General features: G+C 37.3%; 1 protein-coding gene and 1 long non-coding RNA gene across 2 annotated transcripts; both read right to left on the minus strand.

The window, feature by feature from the left end:
• Window positions 1–653: 653 nt before the first annotated feature.
• LOC121804289 lies at window positions 654–1,718 on the minus strand. The gene has a single exon (XM_042203789.1). The coding sequence runs from the start codon at window positions 1,716–1,718 to the stop codon at window positions 654–656; it is 1,065 nt and encodes a 354-aa protein (XP_042059723.1).
• A 2,014-nt stretch (window positions 1,719–3,732) lies between these two features.
• Window positions 3,733–4,942, minus strand: LOC121803136. The gene is made up of 2 exons (XR_006050923.1): window positions 4,774–4,942; window positions 3,733–3,965 (listed from the first exon to the last, which is right to left on the minus strand). It is a non-coding gene; the product is annotated as an uncharacterized LOC121803136 (long non-coding RNA).
• Window positions 4,943–12,711: the final 7,769 nt, after the last annotated feature.

A 12,711-nucleotide genomic window follows, 5' to 3' on the forward strand; every position in this document is an offset into this window, starting at 1 on the left:
ACTCTCTCCGTCCCACAAAGATTGTCCCATTTTTCCATTTTCGGTCCATCCCACAAGATTTGTCTCATTTCACTTTTTACCATTTTTAGTCATTGACCCCATATTCCATTAACACATTCCTACTCACATTTTATTATAAAACTAATATATAAAAGTAGGACTCACATTCCACTAACTTTTTAACTCACTTTTCATTACATTTCTTAAAACTCGTGCCTGGTGAAAGTGAGACAATCTTTGTGGGACGGAAGGAGTATTTTTTATGTCAAATTTTTTCAAGCAAGCATGTGAATTAGGACTGTGATTGAATCCTCACAAAAGCAATTTTATTTAATACTCCCTATCTAAAAATACAATTTAAATGGAGAGATTATATAAACTTTAAAGTTTTAATAGTAGCATATGTTTATAGAGAGTGAATGCCATATAGAATTGGCGCAATTCCATAAATGCCTCAGCCTCTCCACCCCAATATCCAATGTCTGCAATCCCAGTTTAAGACCGATATTCAGTCTCAATTATGATATACGCATTGGTTCGTAAGTAAATACAACTATATATGTAAAGGGAAAAAAACAAAATATATCTACCACTTAAAAACTTGGAAAACAAAATTAAAACGTTGATCATCAATTCATGCAAGAAGTAGCTAATTAATATCTATGATCACCATTGTTATGAACCTTCTTGCTGTTTTTGGTAAAACTATGCAACCATCCAATCCCTTTAATGGCCTTAGAAATCTTGACAAGCTTGGGCCTTCCCACTCCCAAACTCATCTTCCCCGCCGACATCTTCAGCGCCTGCAAACAGCACACCTCCCCTCCTCCTATCTCATCATCTTCCTCCTCCTCCTTCTCTCTCCCCCCCTTCCTCGTACTAGCCTTGTCGGCCTCCATCTCATACGCCTCCCACAGCGAATCCATCCCTTCCCCTCCTCCGCCGCCGCCACTGCTGTTGTGCCTCTCCTCAAACAGCTTCCCCGCCAGCGTCCTCTTCCACTCCCTCTCCCGCCTCATCGACCCGTAGCTAGAGAATGAGTCTCCTCCTCCGCCGCCGCCGCTGATGATGCGCTGAGAGATTGATTGATCAGTATTTTTATTACATTTGCCTGTCTTTGATCCATTGATGAGTACTGATGGATTCTGTTTTGGTTTGATCTTCTTCTCTTCGACATTGGAGGCCAGCCGCTCGAAATTGTCTAGAATTTTCAGGAAATTCTCCAGCCTCTTCTCCTGGTCCATCACCGGAGTTTTGGAGGCCTTCACGAATTCGCCGGAGTTTTCGATTTTTCCGGCGACGGTGATCGGAGCTTCCTCGGCGGGGCCCGGCAACGGATTCGGCTCGAAAATTGGATCTTTCTGGGGGGTCTGGTCAAAGATTTGGGGTGGGGCTTCTTCTCTCATTGATGGAGGGCCGAACACGATTTCGTAGATGCCAAGTTCGTCTGAATTTTGGGGGTGTTGATCATTGGAGTGGTGATCTTTGTTGAATTGCAAAGTGAAGTGGGATTGGGTGTGGAAGAGGAAGGCGAGGGAGAGGAGGGAAGTGGTGATGAAGAGAGGGGAGAGAAAGGAGAGGAGCTTGAGGAGGTAAGGGGAGAAGAAGATCAAGTAGGAGAAGTAGAGGGTATGAGAGAGAATGAAGGAGCAGAGGAGAATCAAGTCAGAGACAATAAGACTAGAAAAATTACACTTGGAGCTGCACAGCTCAGACATTTCTGGAAATCTAGAGAGAGAAGGGAATAGAAAAATGGGAGATGGAAAAGAAATGGGGATGATGAAGAAGAAGAATATGGAATCTTGTTGATTGGGAGAATGCGGCGTGAATAAAGGGAAGTGAAATTGATCATGCAAATGATGCGAGAGAGAGAGAGAGATTTTACCTTTATTTATGGATTATGCTATCCAACAACCAAAATTATAGCCTTTTCTTTTAGTCTATATATGTGAAAAGGATTGGTAATATCGAAAACGAAATTAGATTAATTGTGTTTAAGTTCTATTTGAGAAATGTACTTATAAACTTATGTCGGGTTAGATATATGATAAACATATCTGCAATAGAGAATTACGTACAATGAATGATCTACTAATTATATAGATAATTATTGACATAGTTACTAATAGGAGAAACTGGTGATGATTATGTGAATGTAACGTTAATTAGTAAATAGTAATGGTAAATTATATATGTACTTATAGTATCCCATAACTAACGAAATTAATACATAGTACACCATTTAATGGCATGTTAAGTATTTCTTTCATCACATAACTAACAAAATTAAAGTATACAATACAACCATTTTGGAGGCCGAGTTCTACCCAAGTCAAATTTAATTGACACCTTCACCATATTAGAATTTACAACTATAGAAGAGATAATAGACACATGTCAATAATTATTTTTTGGGATGGTTGAATTATTAAGGTTTATTATATCTTACTCTTCTTATTATTTTTGTTTTGCACTCGAGTCCCCGAACAATTGTTCCAGTCAAAATATGCACTGGCTATCATTTTGCAATACTGTAAGTTAGGCTTTAAGCAAATCAATTATTCAATATAATTAATTATTCTACATATGACATCCTCACTTGAACATTATATATAGAGCACGAAAGTTATACTAAATGATGCATATAGATCATGCACACTTATGGGAATTAAAATAATAATTCAGTTAAATTAATTAGTAGTCGGCAAAAAGCCTAACCTTGACATACATCACATGGGACATGGCCAACAAAGAAGAATTAAATTTAGAGTTTAGGCAAAGTCAAGGACTATAAATTTTAATTCAGTATTATACATTCTTCACGAACAAAAAGGAAAAAAAATGTAATATAGACAAATTTGACCATTCCGAGTTCTACATGGCAAAGAATATGTAGAAAAGGTTCTTACAAACAAGGTGTATAAAGGTATCAATCGATCATTTATATGCACAAATGTAAAGTAACCTAGTTGTTGGTTGTAATAGATCATGACAGTCCTCTAAAGTTAGTCGGTTAGATTACCACCCACACTTTCTAAGTCCAACCAAGCAAGAATAAATGTTCATATCTCAAAGATCAGGATCAACCATAACCGTTGATATTAAATAACCAATGTTGGTAGTGATTGAAGTAAAGCATCAATAATAGGGGAAGTACATGAGATAGGGAGGTTAATTGATGGTGAATAATTCTAAAGGGTCTTTGGGTTTGGAAAAAGGAAGTTCCAAGTCTTCAATTTCACATGGGAAGCCACTCAATAACTACTCCATTGCACACACCACCTTTATTCACAACCACCACCTATCCTTTTCTGATTGGGGGTCCCCTAATTGCCTGCTGTGACCATTTCCATAATTTTTTTCTAGTATAAATCTTGTGAGAGCATTCACTGTGTCTAGATCCCACACAACAAACTTTATCAGGCAAGTCAAAGCTCTCACAAGGGGAAAAAGCATAAAGTAGTAATTCTTCTAACATCTAAAGACAGCAACAATGCAAGATATTCATGATTATAAAGCAGACAAAGTAAAGAGGGGAATAATGCAGAATCCTTCTAGTAGACATGCAATTTTTTTACTTCCTCAGTGCATCTGATCAAGAATCTGAGTCATGTGAATCTAAGTTCTATATTGAGATTGTGTATCACATTAATCCCTAAACCTGAACCAGCAAACTGGCTCCTAACTAAATGCACATAACATAAGATCAGTGAAGAACTCGAAATAAGTGGATTTTTTATCAGACAAAAGCTTTACTTCTCAAAAGCAATATCTAGTTACATGTAGTCTAGAGAAATAAACTCGATGTTCTAGTTAAAGGAGTTACAATATTAAGTGGCAATTTAGACATTTGGAGACTCCATCCAAGGTAGTGATTGCATCATTCACACTGCTACTCTGACATAACAGGTTTGTTCTCATTTGCCTTTGGCCTATGTTCCTTCGGCTTCTGCTCTTCGGTTTTCCTTTTGAAAAGAATTAGCATCAATGTCAGGGAAACTCAAGTAAGCATCACCAATCTTATTCCTGCTCTACTAAAATACTAACACAGAGAGAATTCTATAACTACATGTGTGACTGTTTGAGGCAGAAGGCAAACCACATCGCAAAAGACAATACATGTGTGCATATTGGAAAGGCATAAATCTGTAGCTAGATTCCTTACAACAAGCACTGGACATATATTATCTCCAGATATGAATATAAGGACTCTATTAAAAACAAAGCAATGCCTTACAATGATAAGTACGGGAAAATTTTTAAAAAAATGCAGAAAAATTACAATTTGCATTTATAGTTACTCATTTCAAGGAAGAACAAAACAATAATTGGCAGAAGGTAGATTCCCATGGGTACATAGAATTACATCCCTATAGCTTCAAATCGGGGGGAATGCTATTATTATGCAAAATATGCCAGGTTAGGACTGTTACATAATCAATTAACACACTAGCCTATAAACGGTGACCTACAGTAATCGATTAAACAAGAATACACAAAACAAAAAAAGTTCGCATATGGACATTCAATTACATTTCTAACTCATTAAATCAGAGGAAAATCATTAAAGACGCAAAATAATCACAAGGAGCTCGAGTTTGCACTATTTAGTGCATAATTAATTAACCAAGTAAAATGCGATTACTCCAAATAAGCTAGCGCAACAATCAATGAACATAGAAAAATCATCAACATAACAATCAATCATCGGTTTTTCTGGGAAACAATTTTTAGCAACGTAAATAAACAAAAATCAACGGAGGAGAGATATACCTCTTTTCGGAGGCACCGCCCTTCTGGCTGAGGAAAGAACGGAAAAGTGGGGAATTGACGTCGTAAATCATTTTGATGGATCAATTCAACGGCACAACAAAAACCCTAATTTCTTCAAATTCGAACCTTAAATCGCTTTATGTCAAGAAATTTCAATTAGGTGAATCGGAACGTTATTCGTTTGTGAATAAATTGGGCTGAATTTTATAAGCCCATTATATTTGATACTGGGCCTTCACCGAGATGTTATTTTAATATTGGACTAAATTCCCATCATTTAACATAACCGGTAATAGCAATAATTTTAATGGTTACAACTCATTTAACAAAAGCGGAGTACAATATTGGGCTAAACTACCCTTAATTAATTAAAGTTACTACTACTAAGTACTAACACAGGGAAGGATCCCCAACTATGGGATAAAACACACCACCATGTGATGTGGTACTAAACGATGCATATTTTTAACATGGTGTTGTGTTTTATCCCATAGTAGGGGATCCTTCCCCAACACGGGGTGTAGCAATAACGTAATAAATGTATATTTATTGGGCTAAACTACCCCTAATTAATTAAAAGTACTGAATACTGACCCAAGATGTAGCAATAAAGCAATGGATGTATATTTAGAGGTGGGTAAAAGTATTAAAATATAGTCTTCTTGGATAAAAAATATCAAAAAATATCAAAATGATACCTTATCGATTGATTTCGGTACGACTAAGGTATAGATTTTCACGTACCGTGGTATACATCAAACATGTGGTATCAAACCGATATCAATATATACTGGACGCTTGATATATGCATCCGATATATACTAATCATATTTATTTATATCTTATAATTATATATTAATATCGACGTGAACATATGTATTATGGTATGACGTACCGTATTTTAGTATACCGTACTTTACAATATACTGAAATACCATATGGTATACTGCAATAACAATATAAACATTATCACACCGAATTTTGGTATTACAAAAAATTTCGATACAGTATAGGTATTTATTTTCCCATAGTGCAATTTTCGATATTAATGTGAATCTTAAGGATTCAAGAAACATATGTTGCCCGGATTTGTTCTTGCAATAATATCCAATAACCCAAATAAGAAATATGACAATAGAAAGATGGAAAAGAAGAAGAAGATGATAAGTGTTATGATTTAGATTCAAGCTCAAGAAAGAAAACTCAATGGCTACTTTCACAAACAAAAACCTAATGACTCCACCAACTAGCAACACAACAACTAGCAAGCATACCTTAACAAATAATCTAAGTCCGACAATAGATTAAATGCAACCACAAGGGATTTTGGATAAATCTTCAATGATGAAGATGGGTGCTCACAATGGAGTCTTTGTTCTTCAATAATGTTCAAAGTCTGCACACAAAAACCCTAGACATGGGTATTTATACAAGAGAAAAATAAGTGTTAAATAAAAGACAAAAAAAGAGTCCAAAAACGCAAGTCGCGCAAAAAGCCCGGTCGGGCATTTTTCCTCATGTAAAACGCCCGAGCGAACTCTGTGGAGTTCGCGACCAAAAACTGTCAAAACGCCCGGTCGGGCGTTTTCCCTTGCAAAATCGCCCGCCCGCGCGTTTCGTTATGCATTGCGCGGCTTTCTTAAAACGACCATAGCTTCCTCATCCGGGACCTGATTGAGGAGTGCAAGATACTCACGTGAAGCTATTTCGACGATGAAGACAATGGTAGTCTTAGGAGAGGATTTGGACTTTATCTTCAAAGGCAAATTCTGGTTTGAATCAGACCTCCAAATCCGGATTGGCTCCTTGCCATGTCTCCACCTTCTTCTCGGACCCCAATCAACCCATGGCCCTCGATATCGTTGTATCCTATGATTGTGAATACCCGGATTCACATCATCCTCTCCTTCTTTGCGAAAGGATTTGTCCTCAAATCCGGTTCTTCGTTCCTTCTTTGTGACACCCGGATTCACATCAGATATGATATGCAATATGATATTTTTGGTGTAATATACTATACCGATCCATCCCTAATCCTACTTCTACAATAACTCATAAAACGAATCGATAGTGTAAAACAATTTGTAGCACTACCGATATTTTAAATTATAAAATCTAAATTATATTTTAAAAACCAAAATATTGAATTTTCATTGAGGTATACAAAAGTTAGGTCAACTGTTGAATATGTAGAAAGATGAGATCCTTTGATGAGAAATGAGGTGACATATGTTTTAAAAACCGGACCGGATCGGACCGGCCGGTTCGGCCGCGAACCGGGACGTTGTCTGGTCCGATTCAGCACTAAAAACCATTGGACATTTGGACCGTTTTGACTCGGGCAAACCGGCCGATTGAGCTGGAAACCGCCGGCTGGTTGAACCGATTTGTGGATTTTTTTTTTTAAATTTGGATTTTCTGCTCTGCTTCCATCTCACCCGTGCCTTTCTTCATCGTCTCTGACGTCCACTGTGTTAGCGAGTTGTGCGAAGAAGATGTTAAGTTGCCTACACAAGATGAGGAGAGAAAGAAATAACTGTTGTGTCTCTTGCAATTCCTTATGATGTTAATGAGAAATCCTTATGATGTTAATGAGAAATAATTATGTGTCCTTTGTAATTCTAGAGATGTGTATATAAGCTTCATCAGAGCCTTGACAAAAGATGATCAAAATAAAAGAAAAGAAAATACATTTATGCAACTATTGTCTACAACTTTATTCTTTACTATGAAGTTCTTTCATTTCTTTCATGGTATCAGAGCAGGATCTTGATCATGTCTCTTTTACTTTTTTTTTAGTTAAAGATGGCAGATTCTAGCATGTCAATTGCTACTTTGAACGATTCCGCTTTCTCAACTCCAGTGTTACCGCATAATCCACCAATTTCTGTCAAGCTCACTGATGAGAACTTTTTAATATGGCAACAACATGTTGAAGCCACGATCTGGGGATACGGCCTTGAGTTGCATTTGACTGGAGATGAGGAGCCTCCTCCTGAGAAGATTTCAGGATCCACAGAAGGATAGACCGTGATGAATCCAGATTTCTTGGCGTGGCGACGTCAGGATCAAAGGCTGGTCGCTTGGTTATTATCTTCTCTTTCAGAAAGCACTATGATCCTTGTTGTTGGTTTGAAAACAACAAAGGACATTTGGGAGGCCATTTAGACTAACTATGCCAATCAATCAATGACAATGGTTTTGCAGTATAGGCTGCAAATGCAAAATATGAAGAAAGAGTCCCTTCCGATGACGGAATATCTTGGAAAAATGAAATCTTGTTTTGATATTTTGGGATCAGCGGGGAGCAAAGTTGCAGATCACGATCAGATCCTCTACATCCTTGGAGGATTAGGGCATGAGTATGACCCCATTGTTGCTTCTATCTCCACCAGAGTGGAGCCTTTGACCGTGAAGGATGTTGGAGCTGTGTTGTTGAGTTTTGAATCTCGATTGGGATCTGTTGGAAGCATAGCAAGTAGCATGGAGAGCTCTCAACCTTCTTTGCATCTAGCACAACAATCTGGCCAAAACCAGAGAAAGAATCCTTTTCCTGCACAGAATCGAGGAGGTTTCAGTGGCAATGATCGAGGAGGTGCCAGATCCTATAGGGGGCGAGGAGTAAGAAGTTATGGTGGAAACAAAATCGTGTGTCAACTCTGTGAGAAGCCCGAACATTCAGCAATCAAGTGTGCATAGATTTGAGCAACATTTCACTCCACACCAGCAACATGCTTCTCCTCATCCACAACAGCCTAATCAGTACTCATCTTTTCCCTTTGCTCATCTAGTTCAAGCTCGATCTCAGACTCCTGGTCCTTCTATTATCTGCCCTTCAGAGCTGAGCTATGATCATTCAAGCACAACAGCCTGGTATCCAGATTCAGGCTCCACAAATCATGTGTCTCATGATTTGAACAATCTCAACACTAGTGCTGAATATTCTGGAGGTAAAAAGTTACTTCTTGGTGATGGTTTTGGTATGGATATAGCACATATTGGAGAAACAGAACATGATTCTAATATTTCTTGTTTTGATAGAAAATTGCTTCTTAAAAATATGCTTCATGTTCCCAATATCACCAAGAATCTTCTTAGTGTTTCCCAATTTTTCAAAGACAATAATGTGTTCTTTGAGTTTCATCCTTCAATCTGTTTTGTCAAAGATCAAGTATCCAAGGAGGTCGTCCTGCAGGGAACCCTTGATCACGGCCTTTATCACTTCCTTGTTAAGCAATCTCCGATCAGGAGAGACAGTAGCCCCAGCTTTTCCTTCAAACAAGACAAGGGTTCACCTTCTATGCACACCACATCTCTAGGATCCAACTTTTTTTCTGCTTCAGCTTCTAGACCTGTTAGCTCTAGTCTTGACTTGTGGCATAAGAGACTTGGACATCCAGCTCTAGATGTTGTTAAAACTGCGCTAAATAGTTGTAATGTTTCTTTTACATCAATGAAATTTGTTTCTCTCTGTCCATCATGTTGTCTCTCAAAATCTCACAGACTACCCTATTCTTTGTCACAATCTGAATATTCTGCTCCTCTTCAAATGATTCATAGTGATCTTTGGGGTCCTTCTCCTAAGATATCTAGGAATGGTTTTGTTTACTATGTCTCATTTATTGATCATTACACTAGATTCACTTGGGTATATCTTCTCAAAAATAAAAGTGATGTATTCTTAGCCTTTAAACAATTCAAAGCCATGACAGAAAATCTTTGCTCAAGAAAAATTAAGATTCTCCAAACAGATTGGGGAGGTGAGTATCAAGCTATTACATCTTTTCTCAAGGAGTCAGGGATTATCCATAGGGTTTCTTGTCCATACACCCCTCAACAGAACGGTCTAGCTGAAAAGAAATATAGACATATTGTTAAAGTCGGGTTATCTCCCTTAGCTGAATCTGCTTTGCCACAAAAATTTTGGGATGATGCATTTTTAACTGCAGTCTATCTCATAAATCTTCTTCCTTCAAAAACCATAAATAACATTTCCCCTTTTGAGAAATTGCATAACTCCAAGCCAGATTATTTCACTCTTCGTGTTTTTGGCTGCCTTTGCTATCCCTTTATCCGTCCTTACAATAGCAATAAGCTTCAATACAGATCTGCCTCGGCTACTTTTCTTGGCTACAACCCCTCTCATAAGGGATACAAAGCTCTTCTTCCTCAAGGGAAACTCATCATCACTCGAGATATAGTCTTTGACGAATCCATTTTTCCTTTTAAACCAGCTGCTCCACCACAATCTTCATCTGTTGTCCCTCCACCTCCCACATCTTTTATCTCACCACCTCCACCTATCACTGATTCTTCTCCATCTCCTGTCATTCAGAATCCTGCCGATAATTCTCCTATCATCCATAATCCTCATAACACTTCTCCTATCATTCAGCATCCTCATGACACTTCTCCCATCAAACATAATACTTCTCCTTACAACACTTCATATGATCCTGAATCTGATACTCCCATTAACTCTTCATCTTCACATTCTAGACCACATATTACCTCTACCGACTCCTCTGTACTCCCTGTGTCTTCTTCTTCTGCCCATATATCTAGTCCACCACAAGTTCAGTGTACTCATCATATGATAACAAGAGCAAAGGCTGGTATTTTTAAGCCAAAGTTGCTTACTGTTTTTCTCTCCCCATTTCTCACTCCTAGGTCTGCCTTGGAAGCCTTATTGATTCCCATTTGGAAGGAAGCTATGTTCCGTGAGTTCCTTGCTTTACTAAAATGAGATGATTAAGCTAAACATCACCATATCTAATCTATCAGGTCAAGCAAATCAACAATAACAGAAAATTCCATGCAGATCCAAAAGTACGTACTCAGATTTAAACATTAAAGGGGAAATCTACACTAGATCCATCAGATTCAACACCAACAAAACCAGATCTACAACTTCCAACTCCCGATTCAACTCCGAATCAAGCCAACAACCACAAATCAACTCAGATCTCTCCGATCTCAACTTCAAACGAACATTCAATTGCGAAAAGCATCCAAATCAGTAAAGTAAACACAGAACATCACAAATAAGAGTGAAAGCGAGAAATGGAACTAGATTAACCATAAAAACGTCGAAGTTAGTTACAAAACAGTCGCCGAACTTCCGGCAAGGAAGTCAGCGAGAGAAGGTACGTGCGGAAAAAGTAAATGATAGTTTCTTGGCCCTTATTAGGACGGTGTTACACTTCCAACAGAATAAACACACCACGCTACACTACCCTGAATCGCCTATGAAACCAAATGCGTGAGCTAAGTGAGTGAAGATGAAGAGTGAGTCGAAAACGGCTAAGGAAAATTTCTAACTAAAAAGAGAGCTTGCGACCTTTTCTTCAATATTTTTCCTCGTATTTATAGGCGTGGCTCCAATCCCTAGGGCAACGGTCTTGCGATTTGACGTTTGTGCCCCTGAGGATTTCGCTCATTTTCTTCACTTTTTTTGCTCCTTTTTCCTCTGCCGTGGTAATTGATACTCGTTCCTGGGTCTGACAGATAATTCACACATCTGGACTTACAATTATACGTTAGCACCATGGAAAACACAGAATTTAGATCCAAAATAGATGCATGAAACGAGCCTTATCAGTGACCATGATTATCCTTACCCGTAAAAGGAGCTACATATTAAAACCATCATATAAGTACACTATAAAGCAACTTTAATTAACTATAAGTAATATAAACTTCACTATAAAGCATGCATAATATATTTCATTGTAAGCATATACTATTTCACTATATACTCAATATACTTTACTGAAATGAAAAGATAATACACTATAAGGCATGCATAATATACTTCACTGTAAGCATATACTAGTTCACTATATGCTTAATTTACTTCACTTTATACTCAATATATTTCATTATACGAAATATTCACAATAAATCACTTTTGTATAAAAAAACATGTTATACTTCACTATATGAAATATTTACATCACTGTAAGCATTAAATCACAAGTGTATAAAAAAGCAATGTTATACTTCACTCTCTGAAATATTCACATCACTATAAATGATAAATACTTCACTCCAACATAATATAAGTAATTTTAGAGCTAATCATGCTGAGCAATTCACAAAACACGTACACTTAATTTTAAAGCATATACACATTACTTTGACTGTTATATACCTCGCTCTAACATCTTTTCACATCATACACACTCTAATCATGCTAAGAACAAACATATAGACTTCATCTTCATCGCTTTAACTGATAATAATTATAATTACCTTTAGATTCAGCTTCTTCTTCTTCTTCTTCTTCCGACAAAGAGGAATCGGAATCAGAATAATCTACCAACGATGGTTGCGGAATTTAATCTATGTGATCAGAAATTCATATGTCAGTGATCAATCTCGCTGGAGGAATGAATCAGAAAGAAACCGAGCTGGAGTAATGGATCGTGGCTGACCAATCGCGATGGAGGAATGAATCCAGATGAGTAAATCAGGAATCGTTGAATCGTGATGGAGAAAAATCGTAAATCGTGGCTGATCAATTCACAAATTTGGACGATTCACGATGAACAAATCAGAAATCTGGATGATTCAGGAAAAACGCGATTTGATTAGGAAGATCAAATCAGAAATCTGGATGGAAGATGAACAAAATGTGAATCTATGGAAGAATCATAAGTTGAATTTGGTTCAGATTGTATAAATCGCATACACACAATTCACGGTAATCTTATGAGTTCCGAAAATGCCCTTGGGCTATTATTTTGAGAAAAATCTGAAAGATTATTTAAGTCATAAGATTAATTTGGAGTAATAAGATATGTGGCTGAGATTTATTCTCTAGTTATACACTTAAAATTAGTTAGATCTTGATCACTCCTCTATATATGTATATATGTCTATATGGAGTACTCCATATAATTGTGGGCAGAATGGCTTTTTATAAAAAATAATATT

Source organism: Salvia splendens, chromosome 5, assembly GCF_004379255.2.
Source record: "Salvia splendens isolate huo1 chromosome 5, SspV2, whole genome shotgun sequence".
Lineage (NCBI taxonomy): Eukaryota > Viridiplantae > Streptophyta > Magnoliopsida > Lamiales > Lamiaceae > Salvia > Salvia splendens.

Bases quoted from the DNA above. Each gene is read 5' to 3' on its own strand.
- LOC121804289 (XM_042203789.1), bottom strand. From the start codon at position 1,718: ATGTCTGAGCTGTGCAGCTCCAAGTGTAATTTTTCTAGTCTTATTGTC.